Source organism: Candoia aspera, chromosome 1 (genome assembly GCF_035149785.1).
Source record: "Candoia aspera isolate rCanAsp1 chromosome 1, rCanAsp1.hap2, whole genome shotgun sequence".
NCBI classification, from domain to species: Eukaryota; Metazoa; Chordata; class Lepidosauria; order Squamata; family Boidae; genus Candoia; species Candoia aspera.
In genome coordinates, this window is record NC_086153.1 from 145,634,090 (window position 1) to 145,650,642 (window position 16,553).

Consider the following 16,553-nt stretch of genomic DNA (forward strand, 5'->3'; position numbering starts at 1 on the left):
ACGCCCTACGTTTCTCCTTTCTAAACATAATTTATATTTTTCCTGTTGAAGAACATCGTTTCTCTCAGCTGGGACTTCTAATCTTTCCATATTAGTTTGCATTCAGTCCATCTTCCTGGGTATTGGCCAGACCTCCCAATTTTGTGTCAACTGCAAATTGAATAAGCAACCCCAACGTTAATAAAATGTTGAATAATACTTGCCTCTTGACAGATCCCTGGGTGACCCCACTAGTTACTGCTCTCTAGCTCAATGCAGAGCCATTTAAGCTGTCTCTCTGGGTGTAATTTTGTCAGCCACTTATGGACCCAATTGTAGTGCCATCCAAACCATACTTTAACAGTTTGTCAATGAGAACGTCACATGCAATCTTGTAAAAAAGCTTTGCTGAAATTGAGGAAAACATATCCACAGCATTCCCCTTTTCCACTAGCTATCTTGTCAAAGGAGACAAGGTTAGTCTCACATTACTTACTTTGGATATAAAGACAAAAACAAAATAGGATGTAAGTTCCTCTACATTCTCTTGCATGTCTGTTAAGATTTCTTCATTTAAAGTAAACAGTGAGCTCAATGGCTCATTTGTTTTCCTCCTCCTCCTGTTATATTTGAACAAACCCTCCTTGCTGGGTTTTGCCACTCATCAGATTTACTTCATTTTCCATCTTTCCCACATTTACGAGCTGAAGCTTTGTAGATTTCCTTGGTCATTAACTCTTCTTCCTATTTCTAAGAAGCATGTGGTCTCAACTTCTTCCTGAGTTATTGTTGAGTGTAGTTGAATAGCTGCCTATTTAACCACACTGGGAACTTTAGATATCTGCTAGTTTTCTTCCTCATTGGTCATGTTTGAGACTGTACTATCTTTAATTTTCTTTTCAGGAAAGCTCAACTGGCTACATCATCTTTGCCTTTAAAGTTCTCTTCCCTTGATATCCTCAACATTTCTCTTAGCTTATTAAAATAAGCCTTTCTGAAATCCATAGTTTGTGTTTGACTCATCAAAATCAAGAATTCTTAACAATGCAGTCACTTACTCCCAGAGTTCTCACCACTTTTAATATCTTCCACCAACTCCCCCATTTATTAAGGACCAAATCCAAGGCAATGCCCAGTTACTTTCTGAACATGTCCTACCATCAGTCCAGTGGACCTCTGAACATGTACGTTCATTCCTGATGTAGAATACTATTCCTCCTCTCTTGTGTTTTATGTTCCTCTCACTGGTTGAATTCATCTCACCATTTTTCTGTAATCCCTATTATATCATAGTTGCCTTTGTGCCTCATGGCATCCAGCTCACCTTGTTCATTAGTGTAGAGACATTTCAGATAATGGGTTATATTCCCTTTCAGTCTTTATTTACCCCTGTATTTCCTTTGTTCTTTGTTAAAATAATTTCCAGAACACTTTGTTTTGCTGCTGCATATAATCCATTACTTGCCAATTCATTACTCACCAATGATCAATCACTTTCTTAGTTACATTCAGTATGCTATGTCTATTTCTATAGGCAATTTTTTAGAACTTTTTTTTAGATTCTATTTTATTATTCTTCCCAAGTTCTAACTGTGCATGTGTGTACACTTGTGCCTTCAAATTAATGTTGACTACATGGTCAATTCCATGTAGTTTTCTCGGCAACATTTTCCAGAAGTGGTTTGCTATTACATTCTTCCTAAGGCTCAAAGAGACTGGCCCAAAGTCAACCAGCTAGTTTAGTGCTTAAGGCGTAACTAAAACTCACTGGGTTTCTAGCCCAGAGCCTTTAACCACTACTCTCTCAAGTTCTAACTACCTAGCTCCTATTCTTTGTTATCCCCTTATAGCTATCTAATATTCCTACTCTAACCCTACCCCTTACTTTTAATCTCTCTATTGAGCTTTAGCTCTATTTTAACGATCTATCTTGGTCCCAGTCCTAGCTACTACCAACTACCTCTTGCTTGGCTGTCTTTATTGATGGGCTGAATCCTGCGGTCAGCTGTGGCATCTGGACTTAACCACTGTGGTGTGGGACTGCTGATGGTGTTATATGACATCACCTTCAGTGCCACATCATCTAGTGCTGGCCCTTGCAACACCTGGTATTTCTGGCTTTCACTCAGTAGTGATAGTCCTTTGATGTTGGCTCTTCTGGCTTTGCCTCTCTTGATCCCTTGGAATATCTGCCCATTCTGGCTTAACTCTTTCTTCAGCCTACTCTGTCTCAACCTTTCTTTGCACCTGTTGATGTTGTGGTAAATGGTACTGGCTGCTATTACAACCATGCCTCCTGGCTCATTTAAGCTACCTTCCAATGTTACCACCTAACTTCTTCAGGCTTTACAAGGCTTCTCTTACCATGACTTCTTGGACCTGCTGTTAGTTTATTCTAGCGTTCTTGAGCCCAAATAATTCTCTTTCTCCCACCCTTCTCTCTTTCTCCCATTGTGCTCTCTCAAGCCCTGCTGTCCCCACCCACTCTAGCTGGCTTCTGCTGGTGTGGCTGGCTGCTAGCATTGGCTGACTGTAGTTGCACTATAATCAGCCCAGACTTGCTGAGCCTCCTGGGTCTCTTCTATATTTGGCACTCCAAAGGAGGAGGGAGCCTAACCACTTTCCCCTCACTTCTGTTTTCTTCTGTCTTTATTGCCTCTCTAAGGATGCAGCCCATCAATACTGGTCTTTCTGCTGCCCTAGGATCTCCAGGGAAGTTATTCCATGTAGGCTTTCCCCAGCACCATCTGCCTGGACTGTTGCCACTTCTTCTCCCAGCTTGGTCTAGATCTGCTGCCACCAAGTCCCTCTGGAGTCTCCAGCTGCCAACGCCTTCTCTCCTGCCTTTCAGTACTACACAAGAGTTCTTCAGTCACGCGCACAGTGCAAGCGCGCATATCCTTATATACACTGCCGGCTACAGGTTCTGCTTGTTCTTCTTTCAGCCTTATTCATCCAGTTTTCTTCTTTCCCCAACTTTTCAGTCGTCTGACATTCGGAAATCCAACTCCATTTCTCCAATACTTTTGGTGACTCCAGCAGGAAAGCTCCCTGCTGAGGCAGCTGCATTCCTTTTAAAGGAAATGGCTCAGTTTTTCCTAAATGGTGCTCTTCTTAAGCCACGTGGGGGAAAAGCGAGAGGAAATGACAAGGGCATTTTTGCTTCTGCTTCCTCTCACACTTAAGCCTAAATACATTTAGAAGGATTAAATATATTTGCAGAATTATAGTAGTTCTCCTTATTTATACAGTTTAGTAAACTCACACTATTCAAACTATTTAATGGCAACAGCAGGAAACGGTGGTTTTCCTCCTTTTTCCCAGGCCAGTTCCAGCCAATGCTGGTAAGTGGGTGGAGATCAAGCCCGAGGCCCCTGCTCTGTGGGGTCCCTTGGAGCTCTGCTCTCCCCGCACTCCTATTTAACATTTACATGATGCCACTGGAAGAGGTCATCCACTGACATGGGGCAAGGTATCATCAGTGTTGATGATATCCAACATACATCTCTGGCCCATGCCAACCAAGTGGTGCTATCAAGGTTCTGTCCCAGTGTCTGGAGGATGTGGGGATCTGGATGGGGAAGAACAGGCTTCAGCAAAACCTGGTAAAACCAAGTGGCTATGTGTTTTGAGCCCTTCTCCGTCAGCACCATTACTTACACCAGACCAGAGAATCAACTCCACAGGAAGATTAGAACTATACTTTATTGAGATAGGCTATAACAACAAAATATTGCAGTCTGATTGTGCTCCCCGCTTCTCCCCCCCCTTCTTATACTCTAGTGAATCAGGGAGGCATTTGCCTAAGACATTTCTGAGTATTATCTTACTTCCTAGGACTTAAAAGAATGTTTCAGCCCTCTTTTCCTAGGCAATGGGTTTTGCATATTTCTATCAAGGTCCTCTCTCTTACTCTCAATACCCTGGATACAGAGTGTTTCCATTTTTTATCTCTGAATAGGGTAGCACTCCCCGCAAACAGAGCTAATGTGCAATTTGGGGATCCTTCTGGACTCATGACTCCTGCTTGAAAAGCAGATGGCAGCCACAGCTAGGGGGACACTTGTACTGGTTTGCCTTGTGCACCAACTATGCCCATTTTTGGACTGGGAGATTTTACTCATGGAAACTCAAGCCTCAGTCCCTGTCCCTTACCCCCAAGCTGGATTTCTGTAATGTGCTCTATATAGGGCTGCCCTGAAAGAGCATTCAGAAGCTGCAACTGTTCCAGAATGCAGTAGGACAGGCAGTTTGGGGTGCTTTACTAAACACCCACATGACATCTCTGCTCTGTGAGCTGCAGTGGCTTTCAATGGGCTTCTGGATGCAATTCAAGATGCTGGTTGTCACCTATAAAGCTCTACATGGCATAGGACCAGAATTCTTATGGGACCATCTATCTCTAATTGTTTCTGCTCACCCCACCACAACCAGCAGAGTCAGCATGCTCCAGGTCCGCTCTATTAGGAAATGTCATATTGTGGGGCCTAGGAGTCATGCCTTCTGTCCTGGAGCTGCCCTGTGGAATAGCGTCCCCCCAGATACACAGATGACCCCCAAAGCTTTTGGCCTTTCATAAGGCATTAAAGACTTGTATGTTCCTTCGGACATTTGGGCTGGGAGGTGAAACAAGCCCTCTTGGTGGATTTGTTTGTTCTGGTCTACACTGATTGAAAATGGAATGCTTTCTAGACCCTGGGCATATATTACTATTACTTCAGATTACTATTCAGGTTGTTTATCATGCTGCTCTTTTTTTTTAAAAAAAAATCCTCTCTGTACCACCCAAAGTAACTGGTGTGAGATGGATGGCTATGTAAGTAGTATGCATGCATGCATGCATAAAGCAATTCAAAGACAATATACATGTCTGGTAACTAATTTAGAAGCAGGACATTGTAACCTATTCAAACTAGAACGAAGAACACTTTATTCGTTTCAAATCTTTTGCTTTGTACTCACTCTTTTTCTTGATTTTTGTATAACACGGCTTAGGGAACAATGTGGTGGGTTTGTATACAATTTTTCATTCAAAAATAATCTAATCCTATTTTAATGAATGTTTACAAACAATATGGATATTTTATTTAACATCTTATTTTACACAAGGGCTTCCCAAATTATTTATCTAGGGAAGACAAAGGGTTTCCCAGGTTATTCCCCTTACCTTGAAATAATTATTTTTATGGATTTGGGGGGGGGGAATTTATCTTGTAATTGATGTTTATCACCATATTAATGGTAATGGTAATAATCACAGATGCTGTTGTAAGAAAGCTAACTGGTAGGAGATGTGCGTAATGAAAGAGATTGAAACAAAAGCTGGAGAGAGAGAAAAACTGCAGCTAGGAAACTGGGATGAATCTACTAGCCCTATCTTTCTCTTGCTGCGGAGAATACATTTCCAGAAGCAGCTTAAAGCAAGCATATGAAAGGGGAATGCAAATAATGAACCTATGGCTGAAACTGAGAAGAGAAGAAGAAACAAATGAGACAAGCATGCTAGCCCTACTCTCCTCTTTTTCTCTTGCATGCGTAGATGATGCACAACCTTTTCAGCTCTGGAGTGTTTTAATTTGATAGAGACTCTCCAAAATCAGGATCCTTACTGAATGGGGAGTACTCAGTAAATAAAGAGGCTCTTCTTTGAAGATACTTGTCCTCAACCTAAGAGGGGAATGAGAAGGGAGCAAGGCTGGCATCCCAGTTGATAAGACTAGGTCTAGATGATCTCTGAACCCAATGGGACTTACTACAGAGTCAGCCTGCATAAGTTTATGCTAGCTGCTTAAAGTCATTGTGTATAAATATATGTACTTGTATGTTTGTGTATGAAAGTACTGTATATTAGAGAATGGTCTGAATGTGTGTATGCAGGTCTTGTTTGCATGTCTATGTGTATGTTGTGAGTGCATCTATATGTACAACATATACAGACGCAAAGATGGGGTTGATTAATTTATATAAATCAAATGAATTAAATTGAAGCACTTTTAATCAATAGTTAATAATCATTAATTCAATTAACATTTTGTTCTGTATTATTTTTGGAGTATACAAAAACATTTATGCATAAACCAAATGAATTGCATATGCACACATATTGAAGAAAACATACCTAGGTTGGTTTCAGCAAGAGCTGGCAAATCTAGTTGACAACACAGGAAAGGTCAGCAGCATACAGAATTTCTGGCAAGTTTATAACCTTTTTTCGTCTTATTTTCTTTTTTAGAAGGGATTATCTTAAATTCAAAGCAATCTTTCTTTTGGGTGGATGTGGAAATTGTAAATCCAGGGAATCATTAACACTATGTTAATGCACCAAAATATTTTTTAGAATTGGTTGTAACCCAATGCACAACTAGAAATTTGCATGTAACCAGTGTTAGTCTCTGTATTATAAGCAATGGAAAAAAGACAAAGGAAAATAACAGTATGTGTAAAATATAGTACATATTTCTATTTTGAAATATGATCTCATCTTCAATTTTCTTCCTCCTCATTTACAAGAAGTGGGGGAATAAAAGAGGCTGCTTCACCATACACCTATATGGCAAATCCACTGCCTCTCAGATCATTTCTAAAGATTTCACTCCATTTCCCCAAATAAATATTCATTCATAACTGAAACGTAAAAAAAAAAAGAAAAGAAAAAACATTCTGCAACAGACATACTTGTTCTTGATGAACATTTCCTCTAAGTACAATACCTCTGAGACAACTTGGGCATAATTATCACAGAAAGGAGCATCGTGAAGAATATGCTAGACACTATGCAGCTTTGCAGCTCTACACATTACAGTGGATATACAAGACTGGACACTCAATTCAACAGGGGAAATACAGTCTGCTCAATTATTGTGCCTCCCTCATTTCTGTAAATTTATTTTACAGAAATAAATATTCTGTAAATATTTATTTCCAGAATGAATAAATACTTGTATTTATTTAATCATTTAAATATATGCATTTAAATAAAATGTCCATGGTAGGAACTAAAATATAGTTTTACTTCAAGAGCTGCATTGGCTATAGTTTCTCAGTGTAATTTCAAGATGCTGTCACCTTGAAAGGCCTGCATGGCATAGCACCTGGATACCTACAGGACCACCTTTTCCCAATGGATACTATTAAAGATCTGGGATGATGGGCACTTTCTGGGACTCCTCCTTCTGAGAATATAATATACAGGGACCATAGCTCAAAACGTCTATCTCGACTCCTATTCTTTTGCACAGCATCTCCCTGAAATCCAATTGATTTCCCCAAAAGCTGTAAAAATGACCCTATTCCAGAGGGCCTTGGGAGTGTGTTTGTAACAAGCCTCTCCTGGTATGAATATATGTACTCTGCAGTTGTTCCTCTATGGCTGGGGGTTGTTTAAATTATAATCTAATATTGATGTTGTTCATTTGTTTTAACCTTGTTACTATAGAGGGGGAATGTAACCCATTCAGAATCCCTCCGCATCAGAGCAGCATATAACTCCTACTAATAATACATATATTCACCCTTCAAAATAATTTCTGGCTTTATATATTATACATACAACATTTCAGGGCAACTTGTTCATTCTTTCAAACGTCTTAATATTACCAGTATAATTAAACAATGTTTCTTTACTACAGCCAATTTTAAAACCATTTCTTATTATAGTTCTCCATGGACTATGGAGGATTTTGTTTTATAAAAACAAAACTATGTACACATATCTTCTAAATAAATTATACATACACACAGACACTATTTTTGAAAAAAAAGTACATTCATCCCAAAATGCTTTTAAAAACAAGAAACTAAGAATGTGTTCCTGGAAAGGTAGATATGTTCTACACAGGACTATGTCCCCTATACAAATTGCTTTCTGGCCTACTAACAAGCTCATTTCATAAGGAAAACATAATTCCAATTTTAGTTCAATTGCATTGTTTATCTGTCTTCTTGCACAGTTCAAAACCCTAATACAGATTTCTAACACACTAAGTAATTATAAATAAATACCTGGATGGTGTTGTGGTTGAACTTGCCTTCAGCTGAATCTATTTGTTTTAATGCTTTTAAGCAATTCCCTTTTAGGAGGAAAATGTGAAGTAAACTATCCTTAAATGGCAATCTATGACTTACATACTCCAGGAAGCATCGCTTCTATACATACATACCTTGCACTCTCTTAAACAAACTTAAAAAAAATTAAGATCACCTTTACATTTTTTGTTTGTTTGATTAAAAGCACAAATGAAGACCCGTGAGGAAATATCCTGCAATAATTAAACCTTTATTAACAAGTAAAAACTCAGCTTTTTAAACGAGAATTATATGAAAATTGATTCCATTTGTACATTTATTATTATTAAAATAATTATGTTTTGGTAGAATGATTATATATTCTAAATACTGTAACACTTTCGGGCCTTAGAATTTGCAATTACAAATAAATATAAATATTCTGTAAAATTGCATCTTCAAATATTTACCTCTCCCATTCCCCGAGATTCTAATGCAAGAGCTTGAAACTCATGATTCATTTCATCCACAGAGCGAACCTATAGAACAGAGGGGAAAAAATAAATAAAAACAGAACACTGATTTTACATGAAATGTTATGCAATACCAGATTGCACAGAACTGCAGTGCAGGTGATACAATTGAATTATTTTATTTTCAAGCAGTACTGTACAGTCTTTACTAATTGTTTTTGTTATCACTTATTTTTATAAAAACATTTCCTATGAATTATATTATTTGTTACGGTCTTCAGAATAAATATTAAACTTTGTGAATAAATATTTGCCACATTCAAATGTTAAGACACTAAAAAATAATACAAACTCCAAATGCAGAACTGAGTTTACTATTGGGAAACTTCTACATAAATAAAAACAGCACAACTGAAAAACTGAACTAACCATTCTAACAAATAAAATTTCAAGTATATCTATTCATTTTAATACATGCTATTTCATTATCTTTTGTATGTAATGTAAATATGAAATCCTTATGCAAAACTATGTTCTCCTGCCCCTTGCACATCCCAAATTCTGTTCCAGCTTTTTATCCAGTCCATATGTTCTCCAGACAGGAAATAAAACTCGTCAAACAAGGAAGACAGAGTTCTGTTCTTCGCTGGTTCCACCCGTTCCTTACTAATTATTTCAGGGGAAAAAATCAGGAAGAGGCAATCCCCAGTTTGGCGTGGATATGCCTGGCACCTCTCTGATCTTTTTAGTAATGTAAGCTGTAGCACTCTGCCAACTTTTTGACTTTCACATTGTAGGCATCTGAGTTGAACAGCCTCTGGAACCTTTGTGCCAGAATGTGTTTCCAGCTTCTTCATCACACAGCTATTCTTTTCTGAGAAGCAGCCTTTGGCCCATGTGCTTGATTCCTTGGACCTTGCATTGGTGCACTGTGTGAAGGGCTTTCTTTTCCATTTAAGGCATTCAGTGTTGAGTTTGGACAGAAGCTCCTACTACTCCTGTTCTCCTCTCTGTTGGCTCCTACTATGTCTCTTGCCTTTCCCTTCCTGTGACTATTCTGTCATGTTAGCCCTAAGGATAGCCCTAACCCATAATTCTGGGCTATCCATTAGGCCTAGCTAGCCCCAAGTGAGCCTCAGCCATAGCCAAGCCCACATCCTCTGCAAGCAGCACCTCTAATTTAGTGTCTTCATCTTGCCACTTGACATATTAGCGGGGGGGGGGGGGAGAGAGGTTTTCTGTTGCAGACAACTGGAATCTCTACCACCACCCACAAGCCAGCACTGGATGGGAGATTACCTGGAAAAAGAATCTACATCCATCTGCCAGCTCCTTTTGGAGAGGGGAGGTCCGTCAAAGGGCACCACAACTGAAGCCAACTGTGTTACTGAACTGGTCACTCAAACTGCCTGTATGTCTCTGCAGTCAGGCCCAAGAGCATTGAGCCATATGATTCTCTGTTGCTTGTGATGGGAGGGAAAGTAGGCCTTCTGCAGCTAGTGCTGTCCCCCAGTCAATATGCTTGACTCTGGCAAGAGGCACACAGGAAATGGTAGCAGGCTAAACACACAAAAATTGGAGGGGGCATGAACTTCTCTGCCTGTTGCTCACTTGATTGGGGGGGGGGGAGAGAACCCCAACAGACTCTCTTGGCCTGATTGCAGCTAACACAGTTACCTTCCATTAGTTGGCTCCACATGGCTGGAGACAAAGGAGCAGGAAGTACTGATGTTGAAGCTGTCTGTTTGCTACCTCTTACACTGTGCTTCTGAAAAGGCCTATTTTCCTTCCTCCCATCTTTTTTTTTTCTTTTTAAACCCCTAGGCCTGAAAATGGAACCAAGGGGGAAAAGCCTTTCTTCCTCTGCAGAAGGCAGAACTAAGATTGAGAAGGGGTTAGCTGTCACCAGATGGCAAAGAACATTAAGCTGTCTTCTAGCTAGAAAAGGTGAAGTTAAATCCTTCCTGTTGGCTCCTTCTTCTGGTGACCAAGAAGAGCCATTTTTTCCTGTAGAATTCTCTAATATAAGCCAGAATTCATGCTTCCTTCAAGCTGTCCAGATCCTAAGGCAGCAAAACATCCCCAGTCCATGACACTATCATCTTCACGCTTGACATTTATTTTTATCCCGCCTTTATTATTTTTATAAATAACTCAAGGCAGCAAACATACATAACACTCCTTCCTCCTCCTATTTTCCCCACAACAACAATCCTGTGACGTGAGTTGGGCTGAGAGAGGGTGACTGGCCCAAAGTCACCCAGCCAGCTTTCATGCCTAAGGCAGGACTAGAACTCACAGACTCCTGGTTTCTAGCCCAGCACCTTAACCACTAGACCAAACTGGCATTCCTACTGTATTATCTGTGGGCAAACATTTTAAACACTTTAAAAGGATTTTTTTCTGCATATTGTTAACTAGAATATACTTTTTGAAGCAACTTTAATACTGAAGTATAAAAACTCTGTACTTTACTTCAGAGACTAAACAGTACTACCCTGTTAGAAGTTGTGTGTTTTCACCTACACAAAACCTTAAAATGAGTGCAGTAACAGTGCTGAAATAAAAGGGGGGGGGATTATTTTTATATCACTCAACTACAGTTATCAGTTTAGGAAAAAAAATAATAACTTGCAAGACTAAGATGGAAACCCAGATTTGGGACCAAGTCCCTGTAACAGGAACTACAGAGTAAAATCAAATAATACTGAGTTACAATTAATCCAAATTCCCTATCATGAATAAGGCAGGAGCAGTGATATTTTAGCTTAAAATAAAAAACTCGTAAATGGAAATCTTTAATAATGGTTTCCATTTATCACTATGACCTTGTCAAGTGATCTGCTATAACCAGTATGCCTCTCCAGTTTCTCTTCTATTCAGAACTTCATTAATTTGTTCAAAATAACTTAATGATTCAAATACAAATTAAACAAATAGGCACAGAACCAAATGCATATAAACCTTGCTAATATATTTCTGCTGTAAGAGTGGCCAGCAACAAGACACCCACAATTTCTTAACATTAAAAAGTTTAATTTTAAAATATTGGGAATGGTCATATTCTCTTAAGGTCACAAAACCCTACAAAAATTCAGCTATTTTTAATTTTAGTTTTTATTTATATGAGTGTACAAGCTTAGGACAAAACTGTTCCAGTTTAAAAAACTCCATCAGAATGCTTCAAAGGAGTTGCATCCTCAGAATGAAAGTTGAACCATTTTAAGTGTTCTGTCCTAGGGCATAATGAGAATTTGAAACAAACCTCTGCTCCATCAATTTTTGTCACAGGTCCACAAAAACATCACTTGGAACTCAGGCCATCTGCACACTTCATTTTTTTGGCTCCTGTGAGATTGCACATGGTTCAATCTGCCTGAAAAAAAGTGCTGTCTTCTATGTTAACAATATTCAACAAACTCTTAAAACTAGCATAGTTCACATATCTGAAACATTCAAAATATGCTTCAAGTTTATGAAATGTGGGAATGGACATAAACAGGCAGCTGAGATACTCCAGATGAAATCTATATGTTATGTTACAGTATTAAAGATACTATAGAAGATAAATTATATTGGTATAATTGTGCCAATGAAAACCTAAAATATGACAGAACTACAATACAGGTGTCAACAGAGGATCACATTTATAGCACTACCTGTATTCTCCCAGATTCTTCCATTTCAGTAAGTCTTCATACCAATGAGAGAATTAGCACAAGGCAAATTCATAAATTCCATGGATATGGAAAAATAATTACAAAGTTATTATCCCAATAGGGACATACTAAACTCAGTAATTCAAGAACAGAACAGCCTGAAACATAATAGATCTACCTCTAGACCATGCTATTCTTAGTCTGCTGATTTCCAAAAGTAATTTGAACTAGAAGTGAGTTGAAGTATCCCAAACTTTCAGTTTGAAGGATTTACTTCCAGAAATTGCTGAATTCTCTTCACCTAGAATAAGATGAGGGACAGAGCATTCTAGAGTTCTCCAGAATGTTGCTTTCCTGAATCAGCGAGTTTTACACATCCTTATGCCCCAAAGAATCAGAATGGTGTAATTCAGCATCCAAAAGCAGTATACTACAGGTCCTATTAAAGCCTGGACATGGAATCCATAATTCAGAAAATATGGCATTCTGCACAAACTGTTATTCTGGACTCACAGTTGTATATATAAGAAAAAACTCTAGCGAAGGAAGCAATGAAAGAAACTTTGTAATAGAAAATACCTAAAATCAAAACATACAAAAGGACTCAGCTACTGTATACTATGAGGCATTCTCATCCTAGAATTCTAAGCACCAATCTTTGGGCTCCATATACATCCAAACAATAAATCTACATTCTATTTGTGGAAATAGGTGGGGTGAGAACAGAATGTTCCAGATAGGAAAGCAAGAGAATCAGAAAAAAGTGTTTTAAATATTTAAAAGTGCTAGAATTACCCCTCTTCTCAAGACCTTTACCCATATATATCAACTCTTCTCCAAACAATATCATTTTAATGTTCCTACCCTCATCAGAAAAAACCAGTAGCCTTCAACCAGAAGAGATGTATTTCAACATAGGTGGGCTTTCTGGTGGCAAAAGTCAGATCTTTCACTCTAATAATTACAACTGTAGGCCAAACAGCTATGACCCTTATTTGCTTTGCAGTATCAAAGCCAGGATGTAAAAAAATAGACCAATCTATAATTTAACTGCATACCACTATCAACTCTGCAAACAGGAAAGGTACATGGCCATATCTACCACAGGCTTTAATATTGGCAATGAATGTTGGTGAAATCATTCGCTTTCCTCTAATTTCTTGACCAAAAATTAATCCACTGTGCATCCAGGAACCATGCAACTGCTGAACACTGTTCTTTCTTCAGTTTATACTTTGCTCTTCATAGACAGCTCTCCACAGTAACATGATCTATAGCACACTTAGTTCCATACAGAACAGAAAAACCCACTCCGTGATTAAGAAGATTCCAGAAGGGCTCCTTCTACAATTCATATGACTGTAGCGTACATGATTAGATTTTGAGGCTGAGCAACATATGCCTGGCATTTATATGTCTGTCATGTCCAAGGACATGGAAACTGTCTTCTGATATTTGCAGTATGGGTTTTAGTCCAATGAGGCATTTTTTCTGCTTTTGCCTCTGACATCAATGATACTGATCAAGCAAGTAAGCTATTAAATGTTGTTTGTCCACATGCAGCATTCTTTGCCTGTTCAAGTCCTCTGTCCTTCATGCTATTTTTTTTTCTCTTCCAAACTAATCCTAAGCAGGGATGTACATTTTCTTTGTGGGAATTCTAGCCAAAAAAGCTACATGAGTCCCCTTCCTTTCATTTGTGTACCATGATAGAAAACAAAGCTTTTCGGGAGAGATGGGCGGTGATAGAAATTTGAAAAATAAATAAAATGAAGTGTATGTATGGTAAAAGAAGACATAAACCAATGCCCAGCATTTTTTCTGGACTGTCATTGGTAGGGTCAATCTTGGCAGAGCCACAAGCCCTGTTACATCCCTACGAGGAAAAAGGGACCCCACTACCACCAGAAAACTATCTTTTCTATGTCTTGAATAATATGGGGATGCAGTGACTGCAAAGATGTGATTGATGTGAGTACTAACTCTAAGGGCACTCATAGTCAGTGGGGTTTTTTTTTAGCAGTATGTTTTCTCCCCTCCAGTCCCAGGCTTAGTACACAGAAAATATCAGCTACTGAAGCCCTGCCATTTTTTATTCCCATGAGTTGTGTACAGGAGTGCTTCTTGAAAATAGCCTGTCAACACAGACTGGAGTGCAAAATTATGGTGAATGTAGGGTAGCATCTCCCCTCCCAACTCTCCCTTCCATTCTATCCCCTAAGAGCCAGAATAGCACCAGAACAGAATGTTGGGGGGGGGGCATTAATTGGAGACAGCTTTTCAAATGCTACTCCAAACAGAACTCTATGTAGAAAGCAGAGGTGGCTGACTCTCAATATTCATCATTCTGGATACAATCCATAAAATGTGTTCTTGTTTGTTTTTGTTTTGTTTTTTACCAGTATGAAGTTTTAAGATACTGAATCATGAAGAATCTCCAAACTAACTTAGTGTTTTCTGACATAGGCAAACCCTATAGGGGTGTGTGTGAACAGATGTGTATGTTTATACATTCTGTCCCACTGGCTTGTACCTGCAACAACAACAAGAATCTAGATTCTTCAATAAAATGTACAATAAAATGCATTGTTGAAACTAATCATTTTAAACAGTTTGAATTGCCCTATTCAATATATATTGAAAGTGATATACATCCAGAGTTCTGACAAAGGGTTTTTTTTCTGGTTGCAACATTAATTAAAATCAAATTTATTCTCATCTGCATATTTATCTTACAAAAATATTTACTATCTTAAAGACAAAGAAGGAAAATGCTATTCAGAACTGCATTTATCCAAACTTAAACAAATGCTAGTTGCTTGTTCTATTGTTTCTCCATTACACAGTAAGATTTAAGTTCCATGAATTTAAAATTGCACAATCAAACATATGTTTATCTGCACATCCTATGATTTTATGCATCACAAATATATTAGAATATCTTACTTTTTAACCAAGACATATTTCAAAGCTTCTTTCTACTGAGTATCTTGTCTTACACACTAAAAACCACTGGTACACAATTTCCCAACACTACTTCCTGTTTGCTGACCTTTCTTGTATCATTTATAGTATCTGGCTACTCTGCCCAGAGATTTTCCCCACAGACACCAAAACAAACTCTTCTTACACATTTCATTTAACTTCATCTTAAAAAAACAAATCTGAAAGAATGGGTGTTTCAACTACAGGTAACACTACAATTGATATAATAGCACAACATACTAAACTACGATCACTAGCCAATCATATTTTAGCCTAGCATGTTCTGTGAACCTAACTCATGAAGTCATCTTATAGTTCAAATATACCATGCAAACACAAAAAATGGGGCTAAGTAGATCAAGGCTAAATTAACAGCTTATAGAGTCCTTTTGAACCAAGTTCAGTTTGCTGTGTATCTTCTTCCCAAGAATGATTATTTATCCTATAAAGAATCATCTCCAAAGGAGCATTTATATTTCAGAGTGGCAAAGAAGCCACACAAGGAAATCTCTATTTGAACTAGGATTACTACAACAGACCCTTAAAATACTGAGGCTATCCCTTTCACAAATCTTCCAGTAGAAGAGAATAATTCCACTGATTTTTCTCTCCACTTCAAATACTGTTTCCTTTCCATGCATTTATTCACCCTTTCTCAGATGAACAACAGAGTAGAATGAAAGCAAGTGATCAATTACTATACAGATCCCATGATAAAAGACCCATGCTAAGACTCTTGACATTTTAGCACTCCAGTGTAATACTTGCAGAAAAAGCCTGAGTATGCCGAGACAAATCCTGTCGCCGGAACAAAGAGAACAAGTATTTATTCACGACCAGTTCTCCAAAACCCCATTCCTCCCTCCAGTCGCTCGATTCCCCACCAAAGAATAGGCCCTCAAACACTTCCTTCTGCAAATGATGTCCCCTCGTTCAACATCCCCCTCCCTTTGCCCCACACATCTCCCAAAGGCTTCGTGGAAAGACCAGAGGGCTGGAAGAACTGAAGCGCACCTCCCAACGAAAACACCCCCTACTTCCCTCCCAAACAGTCCCCTCGCACTCCTTCCATGAAAAAGATCGCCACCCACTTCCAAAATTATCTCTTCTGTTTATACGCAAGCCGCGTCCAAACCCTCTTCGACTCCTTGCGTGAACGCAGCGAGAACAATGAGACAGAAACGGAAACAAACCCACCCGGTCAAACGTTCCCACTAGCACCATACTGGCTCGTTCCAACCACCACACCCACACGGACGGCCTCCTTTCTTCTCTCGCCCCCCCCTCCTTACATGGCTTCCTCCTCGCTTCGGCCAGCCCGGGCCTGCCTAACAGGCCTACTTCCCCGCAACACAAAGGAGGGGGGAGGCGAGGCTGCGACGCGCGCGCAACCACCAGCCAGGCCCCGGACAGCTGCAGCCGCTCTTTCCCCGGGACCGAAACAAAAGAACGT

At 39.1% G+C, this 16,553-nt stretch overlaps 2 protein-coding genes across 15 annotated transcripts in view; both read right to left on the minus strand.

Moving 5' to 3' along the window:
• The window catches only part of PUM2 (pumilio RNA binding family member 2), an 84,624-nt gene that overhangs the window by 67,812 nt on the left and 259 nt on the right, over positions 1-16,553 (minus strand). For 11 of the 14 annotated variants that reach the window (XM_063315034.1, XM_063315026.1, XM_063315087.1 and 8 more), the window contains exon 2: positions 8,454-8,522. In XM_063315034.1, coding sequence (XP_063171104.1) covers positions 8,454-8,504 — 51 coding nt within the window. In that variant the 5' untranslated portion in view covers positions 8,505-8,522. The other 3 variants (XM_063315065.1, XM_063315041.1, XM_063315072.1) reach the window with 3 other exon arrangements.
• Positions 1-16,553, minus strand: part of LDAH (lipid droplet associated hydrolase) — a 554,138-nt gene that overhangs the window by 12,412 nt on the left and 525,173 nt on the right. The gene's annotated exons all lie outside the window — the stretch shown is intronic.